This window comes from Dipodomys spectabilis, unplaced genomic scaffold (assembly GCF_019054845.1).
Source record: "Dipodomys spectabilis isolate Male_0828 unplaced genomic scaffold, ASM1905484v1 ptg000026l, whole genome shotgun sequence".
In the NCBI taxonomy this organism is placed as follows: domain Eukaryota; kingdom Metazoa; phylum Chordata; class Mammalia; order Rodentia; family Heteromyidae; genus Dipodomys; species Dipodomys spectabilis.
In genome coordinates this window covers 4812012-4833525 of record NW_024870703.1, presented here as the reverse complement: position 1 = coordinate 4833525, position 21514 = coordinate 4812012, and the positions used below count along the sequence as shown (strand labels likewise).

Below are 21514 nucleotides of genomic sequence, written 5' to 3'. Positions count from 1 at the left end.
AATCATTTTTGTTTCAAAAAAGCATTCCTATTTAATACTCATTAAGCATCAAAAGCTATTAACATTTGATTTAGTTTTCTGTTTTTACAGTTTTCGTGTTCACTTTGATTCTTTTAGTAGGTTATCTTTGTAGCAGTCATAATCAGAACTTCTAAGTATTTTGTGTTGGTTTTTTTGGGGGGCGGGGTCACTCGTGGGCTTGAACTTGGGGCATGGGTACTGTCTCTGGGGTCTTTTTGCTCAAGGCTAGTGCTCTTTGAGCCACAGTGCCACTTCTGGCTTTCTGTTGGTTAATTGAGATCAGAGTCTCAGACTTTCCTTCCTGGGCTGGCTTTGAACCAGGATCCTCAGATGTAAGCCTCCTGTATAGCTAGGATTACAGGAATGAGCCACTCGTACCTGACTTATTATGCTTTCTTCTGAGTTGTAATGGTAAGAATTTAGAGGGGCTGGGAAGGTGGCTCAGTGATAGAGCACTTGCCTTGCATGCTTGAGGCCCTGGGTTCGATTCCTCAGCACCACATAAGCAAAAAGAAAAAAGCTGGAAGTAGCGCTATGGCTCAAGTGGTAGAGCGCTAGCCTTGAGCTGAAAAGCTGAGGGACAGCATCCAGGCCCAGAGTTCAGGCCCCACGACCGGACCAAAAAAAAAAAAAGAATTTAGAAAAGCAAAGTACTTAGTATTATATAAATCATGAAATTTTGCTGAGCTCCCAGTTTGAATAAAAAAAAAAAAATCTGTAGGTTTTTAGAGCTTTATTTTCCCCTTCCCACTTTCATGTTTGAATTAACTTTTTGGTATTCCTAATGTGGTTATGAACATTGAACATTGTTACTAATGTGTATGAAAAATAGGGTACATGTATATCATTACAACTGTATCCATATGGATTTTGTACACCTAGAAGTTCAGCCTTCTAATTAGAACTTTTATATCTACTAATAAATTAGGAGCTCCTTAATAGTTGTGACTTAGTAATTTATGGATAATGGATCATTCACTTTAAAACATGCATTTTAAATGAAATAGGTAGAAGATATTTGCTTTATAATTTTTATCTTCAGGCATTGTTTATATAATTAAGCTACTCTGCTCTTATAGGTTGAGAACCATGAATTTCTTGTAAAACCTTCATTTGATCCTAATCTGACTGAATTAAGAGACGTAATGAATGACTTAGAAAAGAAGATGCAGTCCACATTAAAACATGCAGCCAGAGATCTGGGTAAGAGTGGGTCACTGGATTTTTGAATAATTCTTTTATGTGCATAGTAGTCAAGTGGTACCAGAATTCTCTTACTAAGTCTCTGTCCTAAAGATGACTCCATATACTTACCAAATAGAAATTGAGTGGTCCTCAAAATAACAATCGCTGATTCGTTTCAGTCTTTCACTATGGAATTACTATGTTGCTTTGAACATTTTGAGACAATCTGTTATTCAGATTAGTCTTTTTTGTTTGTTTGGTTTGTTTGTTTTTATCAGTTGTGGGGCTTAAACTCAGGCCTGGGTGCTGTCTGTGAACTGTTTTGCTCAAGGCTAGCACTCTACTACTTTGAGCCACAGCTCTACTTCGGGTTTTCTGGTGGTTAATTGGAGACAGGAGTTTTATGGACTTTTCTTTCCTGTTGGGGCTAGCTTTGAACTATAATCCTCAGATCTCAGCCTCCTGAGTATCTAAGATTACAGACATGAACCACTAGCACCCAGTTAGTCTGTTTGTTTGTTTGTTTTTTAATTGCTGCATGCATCTCTTGCTGTTCTTTTCCACCCTGGTCAAATGAGGTCTGACTTTAGTTGTCTGAAACAACTTTCAGTTGCTGTGTTTTAGCAAATAAATTTGCAGGTAGTATTTTTTTCTCAGTGCCTAAGATTACATTGATGAATGAATTATGGTAGGCAATAATTATAGAATTTCAAAAATCTTAGGGACATAAAATATAGCTGATCATTCATTTTTGCTTTAGGAAATTTTCTACAGTTAGCGGAAAATGTATCCTAGTTTTCCTGGAGCTTTGTTATTGGCCTCTGTAGAAATTGCATTTGGTCATTTAATTATATACTTTATATTAACTCCAAGAAAAATCTTTTTTTTTTTTTTTTTTTTTGTCGGTTGTGGGGCTTGAACTCTGAGCTTGGGCGCTATCCGTCAGCTTTTCAGCTCAAGGTGAGCACTCTACCACTTGAGCCAAGCACCACTTCTGGTTTTCTAGTCGTTTCTTGGAGATGAGTCTCACACACTTTTCCTGCCCAGGCTGGCTTTGAACCGTGATCCTCAGATCTCAGCCTCCTGAGTAGCTAGGATTACAGACTTGAGCCACTGGCATCCGCCCAAGAATCTCTGGTTAAGAAAAGAATCCTCATGCAGATCTCCAGAGTAGGCCACATCTTAGCCATTTTCTCATGTTTTCAACATCTGGCACAGTGTGCGCTGCCCAGCACTGATGCTCTGCAGCTTTGAATGGATTTACCCAGAAAGCAGCTTCCATGCTGCTGATTTTATAGATAGCCTTATTTGTTTTCCAGAGAAGTAGGATTTAAATATTTTCAGGTTTAGGTAGTATTAATAATTTCTAGTATGTTATTATATAATAAAGGTATAGGACTATTTGATTTAATGAATTTAAATATTTCTATTGCAAATGACTAGATATTTATGGCATACTTAAATCTTTTCTCCTGATCATGAAGGATTGGACCCTGGCAAACAGATTAAATTGGATTCCAATGCACAGTTTGGATATTATTTTCGTGTAACCTGCAAGGAAGAAAAAGTCCTTCGTAACAATAAAAACTTTACTACAGTAGATATCCAGAAGAATGGTGTTAAATTTACCAACAGGTTTGCAAAGTCTTTCGATGTTTTTAAGAGGCCTTTGATAGTTGCATGGATTCTTTGATAAGATGTGAATGTTCTGTGATGAAGAGGCTTTACCTTATTGCTCATGGATATGAGGCATTAAGTGAGGGCAAGCTTTATTTTCTTCCAAGAGGTTAGTCAGATGTCCCCAATTTGTTATTAATTTCTTCCCCATTGAAGTGGTATTTCGAGATTCCTTAAGACTTGTCTTTTTTTCTTTTAGAGCTTTGTACTCTATTGCATTGTTTTGTTTTTGTGGGTCCCAGGGCTTGAACTCAAAGCATGGGCACTGTCACTGAGCCTTTTTGTGCTCAGGGCTAGCACTCTATCACTTTTGCCACTGCGCCACTTCCAGATTTTTGGAGGCACTTTTTGGAGGAAATTTTCTGCCCATGCTGGCTTCAAACCACAATCCTTAGATCTCACCCTCCTGAGTAGCTAGGATTACAGGCATGAGCCACCTGTGTCCAGCTTCTGTTCAGTGTTTTTTATTTTTTGTTTTTGGTCCAGTCGTGGGGCCTGAACTCTGGGCCTAGGTGCTGTCCCTCAGCTCTTCAGCTCAAGGCTAGCGCTTTACCACTTGAGCCACAGTGCCACTTCCGGCTTTTTTCTTTTTGCTTATGTGGTGCTGAGGAATCAAACCCAGGGCCTCAGGCATGCAAGGCAAGTGCTCTACCACTGAGCCACCTTCCCAGCCCCTGTTCAGTGTTTTTATAGGTATTTATTTTGTGCTGCTGCTGTGCTATGGACCGAGTTCCTAGTTATTGTCTTGCTTAACTGGATAGCATACTTGAGATACTTAATTTTCTTAAGTATCTCTTTATCTTAAGTATGTTCTTTATCCATTCTTTGTGTTCCTCTATTCTAATTCCCTTCCTTTGCTGCTGTGGATATTTTTTCATTCTATTTTGGTCTTTCTTAAAAAGATTTTTGAACTTATTTTGGAGGGGGTTATATTGGGCTTTGAACTCCAGGACTTTGCATTTGCTAGGATGGCACTTACCATTTGAGTCATGCCTCCAGCCCTACTTTTTGCTGGTTTATTAGAGATGGAGTTTTTTCCCTGGCTGACTTTGATCTAAAATATTCCTGATCTTACTTTCTAATTAGCTATGACTACAAGTGTGAAGTACTGGTACCTGGTTAAGGAATTTTGGGGGGGAGGAGGATGCCCCCCTAAGGCTTAAACTAATTAGAGCCTAGGTTCTTAGCCTTTTTTACTTATGGCTGGTGTTTATCACTTTAGCCATAGCTTCACTTTCAGGTTAATTAAGAAAAGTCTTACAGACTTTCCTGTCTTGGCCAGCTTTGAAATGTGATCTTCAGATCTCATCCTCCTAAGTAGCTAGGATTCAGGTGTAAGGCATTGCCTTAAATGTAATTTTTATTTTCTCTTGAAATAATTCAACAAGATTTAGTTTTGAAAATATTTTCTCTACTTTTAAAACTGTGTATAAAAGATGGTTGTATATATGTTTTATGTATAAAAGACACTGCAATAATAAGAAAAACCCAAGTGTTAGAGTGGAGGGAAGGGCCTCCATTCTAAATAAAGATTCCATTGTAATATATTATAAAAGGCCACAGATCAGAATTTTGGCTGTAAATGATTTTTTATGCACTGGAAGATGCAGTTCATTTGTAATTTTTCTTTTGGGCTGTACTGAGGTTTGACCTTAGGGCTTGCATTTGCTAGGCCCGTGCTCTTTTGCTTGAGTCACACCTCCAGCTACAGATCAGAATTTAACCAAGTTGAATAGTTATTCCATCAAGAATTGTGACAGCATTGTTCTTCCAGACAATATAAAAGAATGTTATACTGAATTATAGCTATATCAGTACCTCACAAGTTGCTTGTTTTTCTGCTTGTATTTCCATATTAATTATTGTTGTTACAATGTTACATAGAAAATGTGTTTTGTGTAATGCATTTTATTGACATAGTAATGTATTAATATTTTTAATAATCACATTTTATTTTGTAGTGAACTGTCTTCTTTAAATGAAGAATATACTAAAAGTAAAACAGAGTATGAAGAGGCCCAGAATGCCATTGTAAAAGAAATTGTCAATATTTCTTCAGGTAAACTTAATAGAACCAGTATATTAAATGTTCTGAATATGATTTTGTTTTTGCTAAAACAAAACAAAACAAAAAAACAACCAGATGGTAAACAGTGTTTATTCTTGTTTCTGTTTTGCAGCAAGGTCTCGTTGTGTTGTACAGGCTAGTCTTAAACTTGTGAATCCAAGTGATTGTCTTGCCCAGTTTCCTGAAATAAATGTGCACACCATTACTGTGTGTAGTTTTAAGTCATTCATTGTGGGTTCATAACATTTGTAGAAATAATATCACTGAAAAGCAAGTATCGGGCTGGGAAGGTGGCTCAGTGGTAGAGCACTTGCCTTGCATGCCTGAGGCCCTGGGTTCGATTCCTCAGCACCACAGAAGCAAAAAGAAAAAAGCCAGAAGTGGCGCTGTGGCTCGAGTGGTAGAGTGCTAGCCTTGAACTGAAGAGCTGAGGGACAGCACCCAGGCTCAGAGTTCAGGCCCCACGACCGGACCAAAAAAATAAAGAAAATAATAATAATAAAAAAAAAAGCAGCCGGGCGCTGGTGGCTCATGCCTGTAATCCTAGCTACTCAGGAGGCTGAGATCTGAGGATCTCAGTTCAAAGCCAGCCCACGCAGGAGAGACTGTGAGACTCCTATCTCCAATAAACCACCAGAAAACCGGAAGTGGCACTGTAGCTCAAGTGGTAGAGCGCTTGCCTTGAGCTGAAGAGCTGAGGGACAGTGCCCAGGCCCAGAGTTCAAGCCCCATGACCGACAAAAAAAAAAAAGCAAGTATCAGAGGCAAACTATTTCAAATTCTGTGAACCACATTATAGCAGATCCACAGATGGTAATGATTTTTCTTTTAATAATTAAAAGGACAGTAGGAATTGGCACTATGTTACTGCTTTAGTTGGAGATGAATGTATGTCTCAAGGGATGATTGTGTGTTAGGCTGAACAGTTTAGACTATCACCATGCATATATTGACTGCACACTTTATTGTGTGATTCAGATTGTCCACGTAATCAAAGTCGTTAGCATCATCTATCATGGGGTAGATAAGATTCTGTGCAATATGGCCTGTGTAGGTTTTTTATTGTTTTTTTTTTTTTAAGACATAATTTTGCTATGTAGCCTGGACTGGCTGGAATTTGGAACCTTCTGTTTCACCCAAGTGCTGGGATTAGAGATATATGCCACTGTGCTCTTCCTGCCAAAAATATATTTCAGCTCACTGTAAACATGAAGAAAAGTAGATTGTGGGACATTGTTTTGTAAGCTCTGCATTTTTCCAAGAATTTTTTTTTTTTGGTGTTGGTCCTGGAGCTTGAACTCAGGGCCTGAGCACTGTCCCTAAGCTTTTTGCTGAAGGCTTGTGCTTTACCACTTGAGTCACAGCTTCACTTCTGGCTTTTGGTGATTAATTGGATAAGAGTCTCGTAATTTCTTGCCTGGGCTGGCTTTGAACCACAGCCCTCAAGATCACAACCTCCTGTGTAGCTAGGATTGCAGGTTTTAGCCACCGGCACCAGGCAAGCTGTGCATTCTTTAAATATGTTTCTGTAGCTGAGTACCTAATCTTTAGTTTCTTAAAAGACTGAGATCCAGAGGTTCAAAATTTGTGTCCATCCTGGGCAGAAAAGTCCTTGAGAGTTCATCTGCAAAATAATCAGTAAAACCCGGGTGCTGGTTGGTGGCTTTTGCTTGTAATCCTAGCTACTTAGAAGGCTGAGATGTAAGGATTAGTTTGAAGCCAGCCCCACAAGAAAAATCTGTGAGACTCTTATCTCCAATGGTGAGTTAAGGCTAGTCAGAACTGTAAAATAACTTCAAAACCAGCTTAAACTACATAGTTTCCTTTCTTTCTAGAGGACTGCCTCCATAAATTGCTATGTTACCCAGGCTGGACTCAAACTCACAGTCTTTTTGCACACATGGTTGTATGCTACCATACCTCAATATTACAATTTTCTATTTTAGTTTAACCTGAAAAAGTGGTACTGTTAGTACATCACCTGGTGTGAGATGCTAAAGACTGTGTAGGCTCTCAATTGAAATGTACTTTAAAAAAAATTATAGGGCTGGGAATATAGCTTAATGGTAGAGTGCTTGCTTAGCATGCATGAAACCCTGGGTTCCATTTGTCTGGACCACATAAACAGAAAAGGTTGGAAGTAGTGCTGTGGCTCAAGTGGTAGAGTGTTAGCCTTGAGCAAAAGAAGCTCAGGGACAGTGTCCAGGCCCTAAGACCAAGCCCCAGTACTGGAAGAATAAAATAAATAATATACACACATAATAATATATGCATGTTCTTGATATATTAGGAATTTAGTGTTTTGGGTTTTTTGGTGTTTTTTTTGTGTGTGTGTCAGTTCTAGAGCTTGAACTCTGAGCTGGGGTACTGTCCCTGAGCTCTTCAGCTGAAGGTGAGTACTCTACCACTTGAGACACAGAGCCACTTCTGGTTTTCTTGTGGTTAATTGGAGGTAAGAATTTCACGGACTTTCCTGCCTGGGCAGGCTTTGAACTATGATCTTCAGATCTCAGCCTCCTGAGGCAGTAGGATTACCAGTGTGAGTCACTGGTGCCCAGCTAAGAATTGAGTTTTAAAGCAGTTATAAGGGTTAAAGTAATATCAGTGCTGTGGTGTTTATTTAGCATGTGAAAAACCCCAGGTTTAATTACCTAGCGCATTTAGTCAATGTACTTTGGAATAAATAACAGTAACTTCTTCACTAATGTTTAATTCCTAAACATTCCTATTGCTTTATTACAAAGTGATGTAAACTCTTCCTTTCCTTTCTATTTTTTTATTTTTATTTTTGCCGGTCATGGGGCCTGAAGTCTGGGCCTGGGCACTTGTCCCTCAGCCCTTCAGCTCAAGGCTAGCACTCTACCACTTGAGCCACAGCACCACTTCCAGGTTTTTCTGCTTATGTGGTGCTGAAGAATCGAACCCAGGGGGCTGGGAAGGTGGCTCAGTGATAGAGCGCTTGCTTGCCTTGCATGCCTGAGACCCTGGGTTCGATTCCTTAGCACCACATAAGCAAAAAGAAAAAAGCCGGAAGTGGACACTGTGGCTCAAGTGGTAGAGTGCTAGCCTTAGCTGAAGAGCTGAGGGACAGCACCCAGGCCCAGAGTTCAGACCCCATGACCGGATCCAAAAAAAAAAAGAATCAAACCCAGGGCCTCATGCATGCAAAGCAAGCACTCTACCACTGAGCCACCTTCCCAGCCCAGGAATACATTTTTTAAATTATGGTAAAGCAGTGTGCTTAGCTAGGTATATATAAGTTAACGTTTATTATACAAACATCAGTTTTATTGGGAACGAGGGAAATCAAAGCTGTATCAAATTCCAGCCATTTGATTAAAAACATAATTTTGTATTTTTCTAAAGTTGAACACTTGCCTTTGAATGTCTGAAGCATTTGACATGATTGATGTTCATCTGATAGTCTATAGGACATGAGAGTCTATTTCGCAAACCACTTTTAACTTGTTAATATGTAGAGCCCAGTGCCAGTAGCTCACACCTCTAATCCCAGCTACTCAGGAGATTGGTTGGAAGCCAGCCCTAGCAGGAAAGTCCTTGAGAGTCTTATCTCCAATTAATCACAGAAAAAGCAGAAAATGGTGCTGTTGCTCTCCCTTGAGCAAAGAGAGCTTAAGGACAGTGCCCCAGGCCCAGCAAAAACAAAAGCATGTAGAATCCAACATTGAGACTGTCTTCACATACATTTTTAGCTTGTGTCAGGGACCTGTTTTTTGTTTTTGTTTTTGTCTTTTTATTGCTGGTCCTGGGGCTTGAACTCAGGGTTTTGGATACTGTTTCTGAGCTTAGTTGTTTTTGTTGTTTTGTTTTCCTCAAGGCTAGTGCTCTACTACTTGAGCCATAGCTCCACTTCTTTCTTTATTGATGGTTAATGGGAGATTAAGAGTCTCATGGACTTTCCTCCTGAGTAGCTAACTTACAGATATGCGTCACTGGCACCCAGTGGTATCAAGAACTTTTTAATGTCTCCAATAACTTAGTTTTAATGGTGTAGCAGAATTGAATCATGAAAATGTTTTAAGTGGCAATTAAGGGTTCAAATTTATGCTAGAATTCTGTGTATGTGGTACTGACTGAAAAAAAAAAAACCTTAGCTAACAATATTGTAGTCAGTTTATGCATACACAAATCTGACAGTCTCATTATAACTTGCCATCAATGCTCACATATTTCTTAGGGTATTGTGAGGTATCATCCTGTTTCCTAAATTCCTACAATGTAGGGTAAGTGTGTCTTAAAATTGAGGTTGTGTTATTTTATTGGATTTTAGATAGGGAAAGAATCATACCATTTACAGGGTGGAAGGATGTAGTAAAACTTTCAACCCGTGTTACATTTTAAGTGTTCAAGTTTTATTATAGCAAATTCGTGTTCATTTTTAAATTGTGAGTTGCTGGGTGCCTATAATTGTGGCTACTGATACTGATAAGGCTGAAATCTGAGGATTGAAGTTCAAAGCCAGCCTGGCTTATCTTCAGTTAACCACACACCAAAAAAACAAAAACAAAAAAACTGGAAGCAAGCTAGGTGCTAATGGCTTATGCTAATCCTAACTATTCAGGACTCTGAGATCTGAAGGTCATGGTTTGAAGCAGGCCAGGGCAAGAAAGTCCATGAAAATTGTCTCTAGTTAACCACTAGAAAACCAAAAGTGGAGCTTTGTTTCAAAGTTGATAAAGCATTAGCCTTGGAAAAAAAGCTCAGGGACAGTGCTTAGGCCCTGAGCTCAAGCCCCAGTATTAACTGACCCCCCCCATCCTTCCCCCCCAAAAAAAGCTGGAATCTGAGGTATGACTCAAGTGGTAGAGTGCCAGCTAAGTGACAGTGCCAGGCCACAACTTCAATCCCCAGTACTGGCTCTAAATAAATAAATAAAGATGCATAACTTAAGAAATTGGAAGATTGAGTTTTTCCTTACAGTTTCTACTTGTTCTTACTTTTTTGTGTACATTTCCTGTTTTTATTCTTACACAGGTTATATAGAACCAATGCAGACACTCAATGATGTGCTAGCTCAGTTAGACGCTGTTGTCAGCTTTGCTCATGTTTCAAATGGAGCACCTGTTCCGTATGTTCGACCAGATATTTTGGAGAAAGGAGAAGGAAGAATTGTATTGAAAGCATCCAGACATGCTTGTGTTGAAGTTCAAGATGAAGTTGCATTTATTCCTAATGATGTACGCTTTGATAAGGAAAAACAGACGTTCCACATCATTACTGGTAAAAACAAAAAACAAACAAACATAGACCTTTTTTCCTTTTCCTTTCCCTTTTTTAAAAAAAAATTGAAATAAGAATGTATTTTAAATTGATGAAGAAAGTCTCAGGCCTTGACATTAGAAAATGGATATATTATTCATTCTGTTTGGTAATATATTCACATTTGGCTTAGGGAGACTTGGAAGGGGAGATTACTGCTTTAAGAGGTCTAGTAGAGTTCTACCTGAACCTTTTATTCCTGGGGTTCAGAGCATTTAGGAATAAAAAAAATGCTTTATGCTCAAAGCTTACTAAAGGTAGTCCTTTGGGTAGTGAGATCATTGAAGGCCAAGCGGAACCTGTCAGAAGAACCTCAGCTTAAGGTAACAATTCTTTTAAGACTGTATTCTTCATGTGAGAAAAAACAAGTAGCCTTATAACATATCTTGGCAATTTGAGAGGTTTAATAGATTCTCAAGAACAAAAAGGATGTATCTTAGGACAAATACATTTGGAAAATAGTTAAGATTATGTTCTATTTCCTCAAATTGGTATCTAAGTTATTTAGGGTATTCCTAAGGAATAAATTGTTATATTTGCCAAAAGAAGAGACATGTCTTAGGTCTTTAGGGTGGGTTTGAAGTGATTTGAGAATTTGCTCATATTGGCACTGGTTTATTTATTAGTGAGTCATAGAATAGATTTAAGTAGTTAGGTCTATACGACTTTTCTAGAAATTATTGGATTAACTTGAAGGCATTTTTTTTTTTTTATTGTGAAAATGTACAGAGGGGTTACAATTACATGGGCAAGATAATGAGTACATTTCTTATCAAGCATTGTAGCCTCCTCCTTTGTTTCCCCTTTCCATCCCTTCCAAGCCTCCCCCCCCCCCCCCCCCCAACTTGAAGGCATTTTTGACCCATGAGAATATATGTATGATCTAAGCCAACCAAATTACAGATGGAGTTTTTTTTCAGAAAAAATAATTAAGAATTGATTAGAGAGAGTGTAGCACGGACAGTACTTTGCTTGTCTATCTTTTCATGTCTTCTATTTCTGCTTCTACTCACTGTGTTGTCACTGTGATTTAGGTGATTAATTACTGGTACACAGTAAAAGACTACAGTGTACGTACTAGTACCAGAACGAAATTAATCATCTTGTTTGTTGATAAAATTTGTTTTATAGGACCCAATATGGGAGGTAAATCAACATATATCCGCCAAACTGGAGTAATAGTACTCATGGCCCAAATTGGGTGTTTCGTGCCATGTGAATCAGCAAAAATATCCATTGTAGATTGCATCTTGGCTCGAGTCGGGGCTGGTGACAGTCAGTTGAAAGGAGTCTCCACGTTTATGGCTGAAATGCTAGAAACGGCTTCTATCCTCAGGTAAGTTTTTGTCCCAGTTCTCTGAAAATTGAAATGGAATGTCCCCATCTCATGAGCAGTATGGTAGCAGAGTCCTCCATAAAACACTTACGGACATTTATTACAGGCATACTCTTGGTAGAGATCTGAGGATCATGGAAATAAAGCCAGCTTGAAATGTCTATGAGATTCTTGTCTCCCGTTAACCACCAAAATGCTCTAAGTGGATGTGTGGCTCAAGTGGTACAGTGTTGGACTTGAGTGAAAAGTCAAGCTAGAGTGCAAGACCCTTATTTCATGCCCCAGTACCAGCACACTCACACAAAATTTTCCTGTGAATTTAGTGGAGTTTTTAAATTTTGGTGATACTGGAATTTGAACTCAAGGCCTTACCCTTGCTAGGTAAGCATTTTGCTACTTGAGGTATATCTCTAGCCCTTTTGGCTTTAGTTTGTCAGGCAGATCTCATGCTTCTGCCTTGGGCTGGTGCCTCTAATGGTGATCTTTTTGCCACACAGATTGGGATTGTACCACTACACCTCGCTTGGTTTTTGAGATAGGGTTTTATTAACTTTTTTACTTGAGCTGGCCTCACACTACAATCCCCCCGATACTGCACTTTGTATTATCTTAAAATGGTGATTGGAGCTGGCACACCTGTAGGCCTACTTACATAGGAGGCTGAGTAGGGCATCACTTAAACTCAGGAGTTTGAGATCAGCTTTTGTAACATAGTGAGAATCAATTTAGAACAGGAGGGAGATGTAGGACTGACAATATTTGTGGACAGACAGCTCATTATTAAAGTTTCACACAGTTTCTGGCAGTAGCACATGTTTTTGCTTCCATTGTTTACATTGCCTAGAATCATCCTTCTTGCTCTTTGTCTAATCTTTAAATCCCTAAAGACAAAAATTCTACCTTTCTGCTGATTTTTCTGGTTGTATAAGAGTCATAGAGGGGCTGGGAAGGTGGCTCAGTGGTAGAGCGCTTGCCTTGCATACATGAGGCCCTGGGTTCGATTCCTCAGCACCATATAAGAAAAAAGCCGGAAGTGGCGCTGTGGCTCAAGTGGTAGAGCGCTAGCCTTGAGCTGAAGAGCTGAGGGACAGCGCCCAGGCCCAGAGTTCAGGCCCCACGACCGGGGGGAAAAAAAAAGAGTCATAGATACGCTGGGTGCTGGTGGCTCATGCCTATAATCCTAGCTACTAAGGAGGCTGAGATCTGAGGATCATGGAAAATCTATGAGACTCATTTTCAGTTAACCACCAGAAATCCAGAAGTGGTGCTGTGGCTCAAGTGGTAGAGCACTTGCCTTGAGCTAAAGAGTTCAGAGGCAGCTCCCAGGCCCAGAGTTCAAGGCCCATGACTGACAAAAAAGAAAAAAGTCATAGGTACTTGTCTGAACTACTCTTTGAGATGACTGTAACATACTAGAGGCCACAATCTTTTGCCTTTATTGTACTTTTAGGGGTTTCCTTGACCTCAGGGTCTTTGCTTTCTTGGTATCTTTTAAAGTACTTCGCATATTGTAGCTCCTCGGTAAGATACTATGTGGATTTGACTTCTGAGAGGTTTTGTTAAAATTCTTAAAATCTATAAAATTTTGGTGGTATAATGAGACAGTAGCTTAATATCTAAAACTTAAAATTGGAGAAATTAGTTGACAATTCACAGAGAAAGAAATAACAAATGACCACATGAAAGGCTGTTGAATTCACTAATGAAAAAATTAGCCTGGCCAGGTACCAGTGTCTCACGCCTGTAATCCTAGCTACTTAGGAGGCTGAGATTTGAGGGTCGCAGTTCAAAGCCAGCCCAGACAGAAAAGTCCCCATGAAACTCTGTTTTTCTTCTCTCTCTCTCTCTCTCTCTCTTTCTCTCTTTTTCTCTTTCTCTCTCTCTCTTGTCTGTCTGTCTGTCTGTCTGTCGTGGGCTTGAACTCTGGGGTCTGGGCACTGTCCCTGAGCTCTTCAGCTCACTGTGAGCACTCTGCCACTTGAGCCATAGCACAACTTCTGATTTTCTAGTGGTTAATTGGAGATAAAAATGTCATGAACTTCCCTGCCCGGGCTGGCTTTGAACCATGATCCTCAGATCTCAGCCTCCTAAGTAGCTAGGATTACAGGCATGAGCCACCAGTGCCTGGCCCCATGACTCTTTTTGTTGTTGTTGTTGTTGGTTCTGGGGCCTGAACTCTGGGCCTGGGCACTGTCTCTCAGCAATTCAGCTCAAGACTAGCACTCTTATCACTGAGGCATAGCCCCACTTCCGGCTTTTTCTGCTTATGTGGTGCTTAGGAATTGAACCCAGGAACTCATGCATGCAAGGCAAGCACTCTACCACTGAGCCACCTTCCCAGCCTCTTTATGAGACTCTTAATCTCCATTTTACTGCTAAAAATCTGGAAGTATCTCTGTGGCTTAAGTGGTAGAGTGGTAGCCTTGAGCACAAGGAGGCTCAGGGGTAGCACCCAGGCCCTGAGTTTGAGCCCCACAACTGATACATTAAAAAAAAAATTAGCCCAGCACCAATGGCTCACGACTGTAATCCTAGTTACTCAGGAGGCTGAGAGCTGTGAATCATGGTTCAAAGCCAGCCTGGGCATAAAAGTCCGTGAGCCTCATCTCCAATTAGCCACCAGAAAACTAAAAGTGGAGCTGTGGCTCAAAAGAGCTCAGGGACAGTGTCCAGGCCCTGAGTTTAAGCCCCATGACCAACAACAAAGACAAAAAAACTCAAACAATTCCTCTTATATTCAGTTACAGATAGAAAAGGGGTAATATCTGGTTATTGATGATGCTGTGGGAGACATCAATTGACTTTATCACCAACCATGTATGTGTGTGTATGTCTATGCTCTCACACCTGTATCATTGTTTTTTTGTTGTTCTTTAACATCTAATCCTTCTGAGTAATTAGGATTACTGTTGTGAACCACTCAGCTTTTTTTAAACAGTTTTAATTTTGACTGACTGGTATAAAAATGAGTGACAGCTACTTTATTTAGAATTTTTTTGGGGTGGGGGTGGGGTCGGATGTAGAGCTTGAACTCAGGGCCTGGGCTTTGTCTCTGAGGTGTTTTGCTCAAGGCTAATGTTCTACCACAACCCCACTTCTGGCTTTCTGATGGTTAATTGGAGATGAGTCTCATGGACTTTGCTGTCTGGACTTACTTTGAACTGCAGTCTTTAGATCTCAGCTTCTGAGTAGCTAGGATTACAGATGTAGCCACCAGTACCCAGCTGGAAATTCACTTTAATGAATGTTATTGTGTGTTTTAGGTCTGCAACCAAAGATTCTTTAATAATCATAGATGAATTGGGAAGAGGAACCTCTACTTATGATGGGTTTGGCTTGGCCTGGGCTATATCAGAGTACATTGCAACAAAGATTGGTGCTTTTTGCATGTTTGCAACCCATTTTCATGAACTTACTGCATTGGCCAGCCAGATACCAACTGTGAATAATCTACATGTGACAGCATTAACCACTGAAGAGAATTTAACAATGCTTTATCAGGTCAAGAAAGGTGAGTGTATAGCACTAGTATATAAATCCAGAAAGTGATCATGGGAAACTAACTGCAATTGAAACATAATGCCTTATTTCTTCTGAGTTACTATCAGACATTGTTGTTTTTGATAGACCACATGTATTCTGACTTCTCTGAGTAGGGACAAGAGTATTGGATATTATATTTGTGTCTTATATTAGAACTACTCTTGGAAAGAGGGATATACTTAGCTTCATGTTTCTTGTGAGATTAGCTTTTAGGAAACAACAGTATGCTTTGAATTCCAGTTCTAAATATATTTTATTTATTTCTTTTTTGTCGGTCGTGAGGGGGCTGAACTCTGGGCCTGCGCACTGTCCCTCAGCTCTTCAGCTCAAGGCTAGCACCCTACCATTGGAGCCACAGCGCCACTTCTGGCTTTTTCTGCTTATGTGGTGCTGAGGAATTGAACCCAGAGCCTCATGCATAAGAGGCAAGCATTGTACCACTGAGCCAACTTACTAGCCCTAAATATATTTTAATAAAATGTATTTTGTAGCTGGGCATGGTGGCACACATCTGTAACTCCAGGTTGCTGTCAGGGTATTTAGAGCATGAAGCTACATAATGAAACACTGTCTCAAAAAACATTGTAATTATCTGATTATGTTTTAACTGTTGTGTTAAAGAAACAGGTTCATAAACAGGCACCTGTAGCTCATACTTTTAATCCTATCTACTCAGGAGGCTGAGATCTGAGGATCGTGATTCAAAGCTAGCCCGAGCAGGAAAGTCCAAGACACTTTTATCTCCAATTAACCACTTGAAAGTGGCGCTGTAGTTCAAGTGATAAAGCACTTGCCTTGAGCTGAAGAGTGCAGAGACAGCGCCCAGGCCCAGAGTTCAAGCCCCACAACTGACAAAAAAACAAAGAGAGAAACGGGTTCATTGAAACCTATTGGCTCTATATATTATTAGTAATTACCTATATTAGGTATAGGTATAGTTGGTATATCATTCTTTTGGAAAAGCTTGTTGGTTGTGGGTTGGGCATTTGTGGAGTTGTAAGATTAACATACTTTGAGATTTTATGAATTTTCTTTTTTTATACTATATGGATTGATTTTACCAGTCAGTCTGTTTCTAGATTTCTCATTTCCTATGAACACATTTATCTGTGTCATCTGGCAAATCTTAATTCTTTTATCTTGTTTTTATACTTCAAGGGAGTTACTGTGCTTTCATTATGGTTATAGAATACAGATATTTATAGTGGTTCTGGCATATAGCATATCTTTTTGCTGGTTAGTTTTAGATAAGGGTCTCATAGGCTTGCTTTTCTGTCTTGGTTGGCTTGGAGCTCAGCCTCCTGAGTAGTTAGGATTACAGGCATGAGCCACCAGTGTCTGACACTCTCTCACACAGACATTCTCTCTCTTCCTCTCTGACTCTCTCTCTTTCTCTCTCTCTCTCTCACACATACATACATACATACATACATTTTGGTGCCAGTCCTGAGTCTTGAACTCAGGGCCTGGGTGCTGTCCCAGAGATTTTGTTTGAGTCTAGAGCTATACACTTGAACCACAGCTATTTGGTGGTTAATTGGAGGTAAAAGTCTCATTACATTACTACCTGGGCTGGCTTTGAACTGGGAACCTCAGCCTTCTGAGTAGCTAGAATTTCAGGCTTAAGTCACCAGTATCCAGTTAGCTTCATATAAAGTCCAGATGAAGTATGGAAAAGATAGAAATAAATTCAGCCTTCGCTCTGGATGTATATTACATATTTGCTTCTACTTTATTTTTGTTGGCCTCTCTTAGTTGTGTAATGTATTCAGAATAAATGTGATAAATAACTAGGCTAATATTTTTTGTATTTGCCAGTTCCAGGCTTTGAATACAGAGCCCCACACTTGCTCACTTGGAAGCCATACATCCAGCCTGGCTTTTTGCTAGTTGTTTTGGAAATGGAGTCTAGTGGACTTTTTCTGCCTGGACTGATTTTAAACCTTGATCATCCAGATCTTAGTCTCCTGAGTAGCAAGGATTACAGGCATGAGTCACTGGCACCAAATTCCAATTTTTATCTCTCTGTCTCTGTCTCTCTGTCTCTCATTTTACAGTTATTTAGTCTTGAGATTTAACTCAAGGGGCAGAGTATTTACCCACCATGTACCAGTTCTCAAAGGGGAAAGTTATTCTATAGGGCAGTAGTTTTCCAGTAAAATTGTGTATTTACTTAGGTTAAGGTAGTAACAAAGAAATAAAGATGAACTAATTCCTACCTTTCAGTGGTTTAGAATATAGTTGGGCAGATAATAATAAATGTGAAAAAAATAATAAATGTGTTTTAGAGTATAAAGGTATTTATATTTCAACTGTAAAAATATAGAAATAAAGACAAGCCATTTAGTTTATAAATTTACATATTAATTTGATTCCAAAATTCAGTTGTCATTTACTAGCAGTAGTTCAGATGTAGGATGAGATTATATATAAGAATGATAAATAGGGGAGGGGGGGAGGATGGGAAGGGATGGGAAGGGGAAACAAAGGAGGAGGCTACAATGCTTGATAAGAAATGTACTCATTATCTTGCCCATGTAGTTGTAAGCCCTCTGTACAGTATTCTCACAATAAAAAATAAATAAAAATTAAGAAAAAAGAATGATAACTTCCTAGACAAATATGTTAAATTCCTCAAGCTGTGGTAAATTCTTATAAGGCATTGTGCTGATTTTGAGCAGCCATCTCTAGAGAATTATATTAGTAAATTATGTTAGTAGACCTAGAGGCTAGACCATTCACTAGTAGTTAATTAAACGCTACTCTTAATTAGTGACACATGTATTACTTTTTTATTTTTTGTCTTAGTATTTTAATTTCTGCTTCATAAAGTCAGAAAACTGCAATAGAGATAGGTTTTCCCCCCTTCTTTTCTTCTACATCTGTCAAGGATCCAATGAGGCACTGTGCCAAATCATAATCACTTTTCATTGGTAGTTTAAATTTTATTTAAGTTACTTGAACATTTGGCTAATATATTTAAAGCAACCCCAAGCTAAATTTCCTAATGACAAGGTAAGGAGCATAAATTATTTCATTTACATAAACGCTGTCTCTTCCCCCCATTCTCTCATATCATTTTCTGTAGGTGTCTGTGACCAAAGTTTTGGAATTCATGTTGCAGAGCTTGCTAATTTTCCCAAGCATGTAATAGAATGTGCCAAACAAAAAGCCCTGGAACTCGAGGAGTTTCAGAATATTGGAGCTTCACAAGGACGTGGTGAAATGGAACCAGCAGCAAAGAAGTGCTATCTGGAAAGAGAGGTTTGTCGGTTTGCTTTATATTTACTTCATAACATCTGTGTTGTTACGTAAACCAAGTAACCAAAAAATGAATTGTTATTTATTTCCCCTGTGATTCTAGTGTTTCCTTTTTTAAAAAAATCATTCATTTCATTTATAATTCTTTGCATGGCCAATGATTCATCTCAGTTATTTGGATTTCTGTATTTGGTAGGGCACACTTAGCATGCACAGGACCCTGGGTTCAGTTCCCATTCATCTTTAAAAAATACATTTCAAGCACCAGCTAGGAATAAAGGAATATTAATGTAGGCTTAAACTTATTCAGAGGAGAGCTTGGGACGCAGTTCTAGGGCAGAGTACTTATGTAGTATGTGCCAGGCACTGATTTCAATTTCCAGTTCCCCAAGGGGAAAATACTCACATGGGGTATGATTTTCCAGTTTTTTATTTTTGGTTTTGGGGAGGATTTTTTGGCCAGTCCTGGGGCTTGAATTCTGGGTCTGGGCACTGTCGCTAAGCTTTTGTGCTCAAGGCTAGTGCTCTACCACTCGAGCTACAACTCCACTTCTAGGGTTTTGTTTTGTTTTTTTGTAGTTTGTGGAGATCTAAGAATCTTATATAGACTTTCTTGTCTGAGCTGGTTTCAAACCATGATCCTCAGATCTCAATTTCCTGAGTAGCTAGGATTATAGGCATGAGCCATTAGCACCCAGCTAAATTTATTTAGGCAAGATAATAGCAAAGAAATGAAGTTTAAAATATAGTTGGGCAGATAAGAATAATGAATATATTTAGAGTATAAAGTGATATAAGACAGATGTTTATTTAAAAAAACTGTTTGTGGACAGGGTGCTTATCTTGGTCAAACTTAGATGTTCACATAGCATAGAAGGTGCAACATGCCTAAATTTTTATTTTGGTTAAAGGCTTGTTTATTAGTGATAAAAAGAAAAGAATCTTAATGTACTTTCCTGACCCTGGCAGCATGTATTAATGGCATACCTTATGATGTTTTTTTTTTTTGTTTGTTTGTTTGTTTGTTTTTTGCTTATGTGGTGCTGGGGAATCGAACCGAGGTCCTCATGCATGCAAGGCAAGTGCTCTACCACTGAGCCACTTTCCCAGCCCCTTTATGATGGTTTTTTATGTGTTATATTTTCCTCTGCTCTTACCCAGTAAACTTCTTGTAGTTTTCTTAAAGGATAGTTGGTTTCTGTACAAGCAGGAAAAATACATCCTAATTTCTAATCATTTTAGATAACAGAAGGTTGTCATCTTATACATGAAATGTTTTTGTTTTTATCAGCAATTTAGTATAGCAAACCCATTGCTCTTTGTATAACCTTTAGTTTCAAATTAGAACAAAAGTCATAGTCCATCTTAGCAAGTTTTAAAGCTAAAGGAGATTAACTATTGATATTAGTCTAGATTTTACTTTATTTCTCAAAAAAAGCATACTTGCTTTTTAATAGACAAGTATTTCTTCTTTATTGTATCAGTTGGATATCTCTACTTTATGTATAAGATACTTATTAATGGTTGGTTCCCTTGGATGCAAAGCAGGCTATTTACTTTTGCTTCATATGCACTAATAAACATTTAGATAGTACTTATTCTTTGTCAGAAACTGTTCTAAACCATGTTCACATATCCACTCTTTGAAGTGTCCCAACAAATATGTGAAGTTGGTAATATTACCACCATTGTGTAGATGAAGAATCTAAGTTAAGGAATTTGCCCACAGGTCACAAAGCAAGTAATAATCATGTCCTTTAGAACAAGGACATTACTGAGCAGTAAGAAGAAGCAGAACTTTGTGTGTGTGTGTGTGTGTGTGTGTGTGTGTGTATTTTCACACACAATATTGCCTTAAAATAGTCTTGGCAATAATCTTTGTAAACCTTTTGTTCTTCTCCAAAGGAATAAATTTATATACCACTTATAAAAGAAAAAGGATTTGAGAATTAAGATTTAAACTCCTTTGTCATAAGTACCTGTAAATAAAGTTATCAATGTCATTTTAATGATGTGGTCCAAAGAAATCCATAACAACTGATGTTTTCCTAAGTATTCTAGGCATAACAAATAACAAAATAGGCAAAACAAGTAACAAAAAATGTTATTTAAGCTGGGCTTTGGTGGCTCACACATGTAATCCTAGCTGCTCATGAGGCTGAGATCTAGAGGATTTTTGGCTTAAGGCCAGCCCAGGCTGAAAAGCCCACTAGACTACAAAAAGCCAGATTAGAGGTGTGGCTCAAGCAGCCAGTGAAGTAAGCAAACTGAGCTCTGAGTTCAAAACCTAGTACTGCCAAAAAAAAACAAACCAAACATGTTTGTTAGCATATTTAAATTGAAATTTAAGGGAAAAAATTTTATTGCTGTTTGATGTGACTTTTGGAGAAGACATTTTAATGACTATTCAACGTGTTTTTCAGCAAGGTGAAAGAATTATCCAGGAGTTTCTATCCAAGGTGAAACAAGTACCCTTTACTGAAATGTCAGAAGAAAACATCACAACAAAGCTAAAACAGCTGAAAGCTGAGTTGATAGCCAAGAATAATAGCTTTGTAAATGAACTCATTTCACGAATAAAGCTTACTACGTGAGAAAACCCTGCCAGAGGAGTGAGGATGGTATGAATAGCCTGTCTGCAGTGCTTTTGTATTTTCTACTGACGCCTTTTCCATAATGTTCACTGTCAACGCCTTGGGATGTCACCTTAATAGAATATTTAGTAATATTTTGTCTGAGTCCACTTTCAAAAAATCTTTATTTTGAGAATTGAGAACTATTTAAGTGGATGTGGGCAATAGTAAGCAATATGCTGAATTTTATAAATAAAACCATGTGCTAATGGAACTGGAGATGTATTTTTTTGCCATCTGACTTTGTCCTAACTTACCTCTAATAAGACCTTTTAAAAATAAAGAATATGGGCTGGGAAGGTGGCTCAGTGGTAGAGTGCTGCCTAGCATTCATGAATCCCTGGATTCCATTCCTCAGAGAAATGCCAGAAGTGGCGCTGTGGCTCAAGCGGTAGAGTGCTATCTTTGAGGAAAAGAAGCTCAGGGACAGTGCCCAGGCTCTGAGTTCAAGCCCCAGGACTGGCAAAAAATAAATAAAATAAAAATATAAAGAATATGCTTGTGCTTCAT

General features: G+C 38.8%; 1 protein-coding gene across 1 annotated transcript in view; it reads left to right on the top strand.

Annotated features, from left to right (window-relative positions):
- The window catches only part of Msh2 (mutS homolog 2), a 61082-nt gene extending 39864 nt beyond the window's left edge, over nt 1-21218 (top strand). The window contains exons 9-16 of the mRNA XM_042675492.1: nt 1101-1224; nt 2691-2841; nt 4845-4942; nt 9947-10192; nt 11363-11567; nt 14831-15078; nt 18199-18374; nt 20795-21218. Coding sequence (XP_042531426.1) covers nt 1101-1224; nt 2691-2841; nt 4845-4942; nt 9947-10192; nt 11363-11567; nt 14831-15078; nt 18199-18374; nt 20795-20965 — 1419 coding nt within the window. The 3' untranslated portion in view covers nt 20966-21218. The remainder of the gene's footprint in view (nt 1-1100; nt 1225-2690; nt 2842-4844; nt 4943-9946; nt 10193-11362; nt 11568-14830; nt 15079-18198; nt 18375-20794) is intronic.
- Nucleotides 21219-21514: the final 296 nt, after the last annotated feature.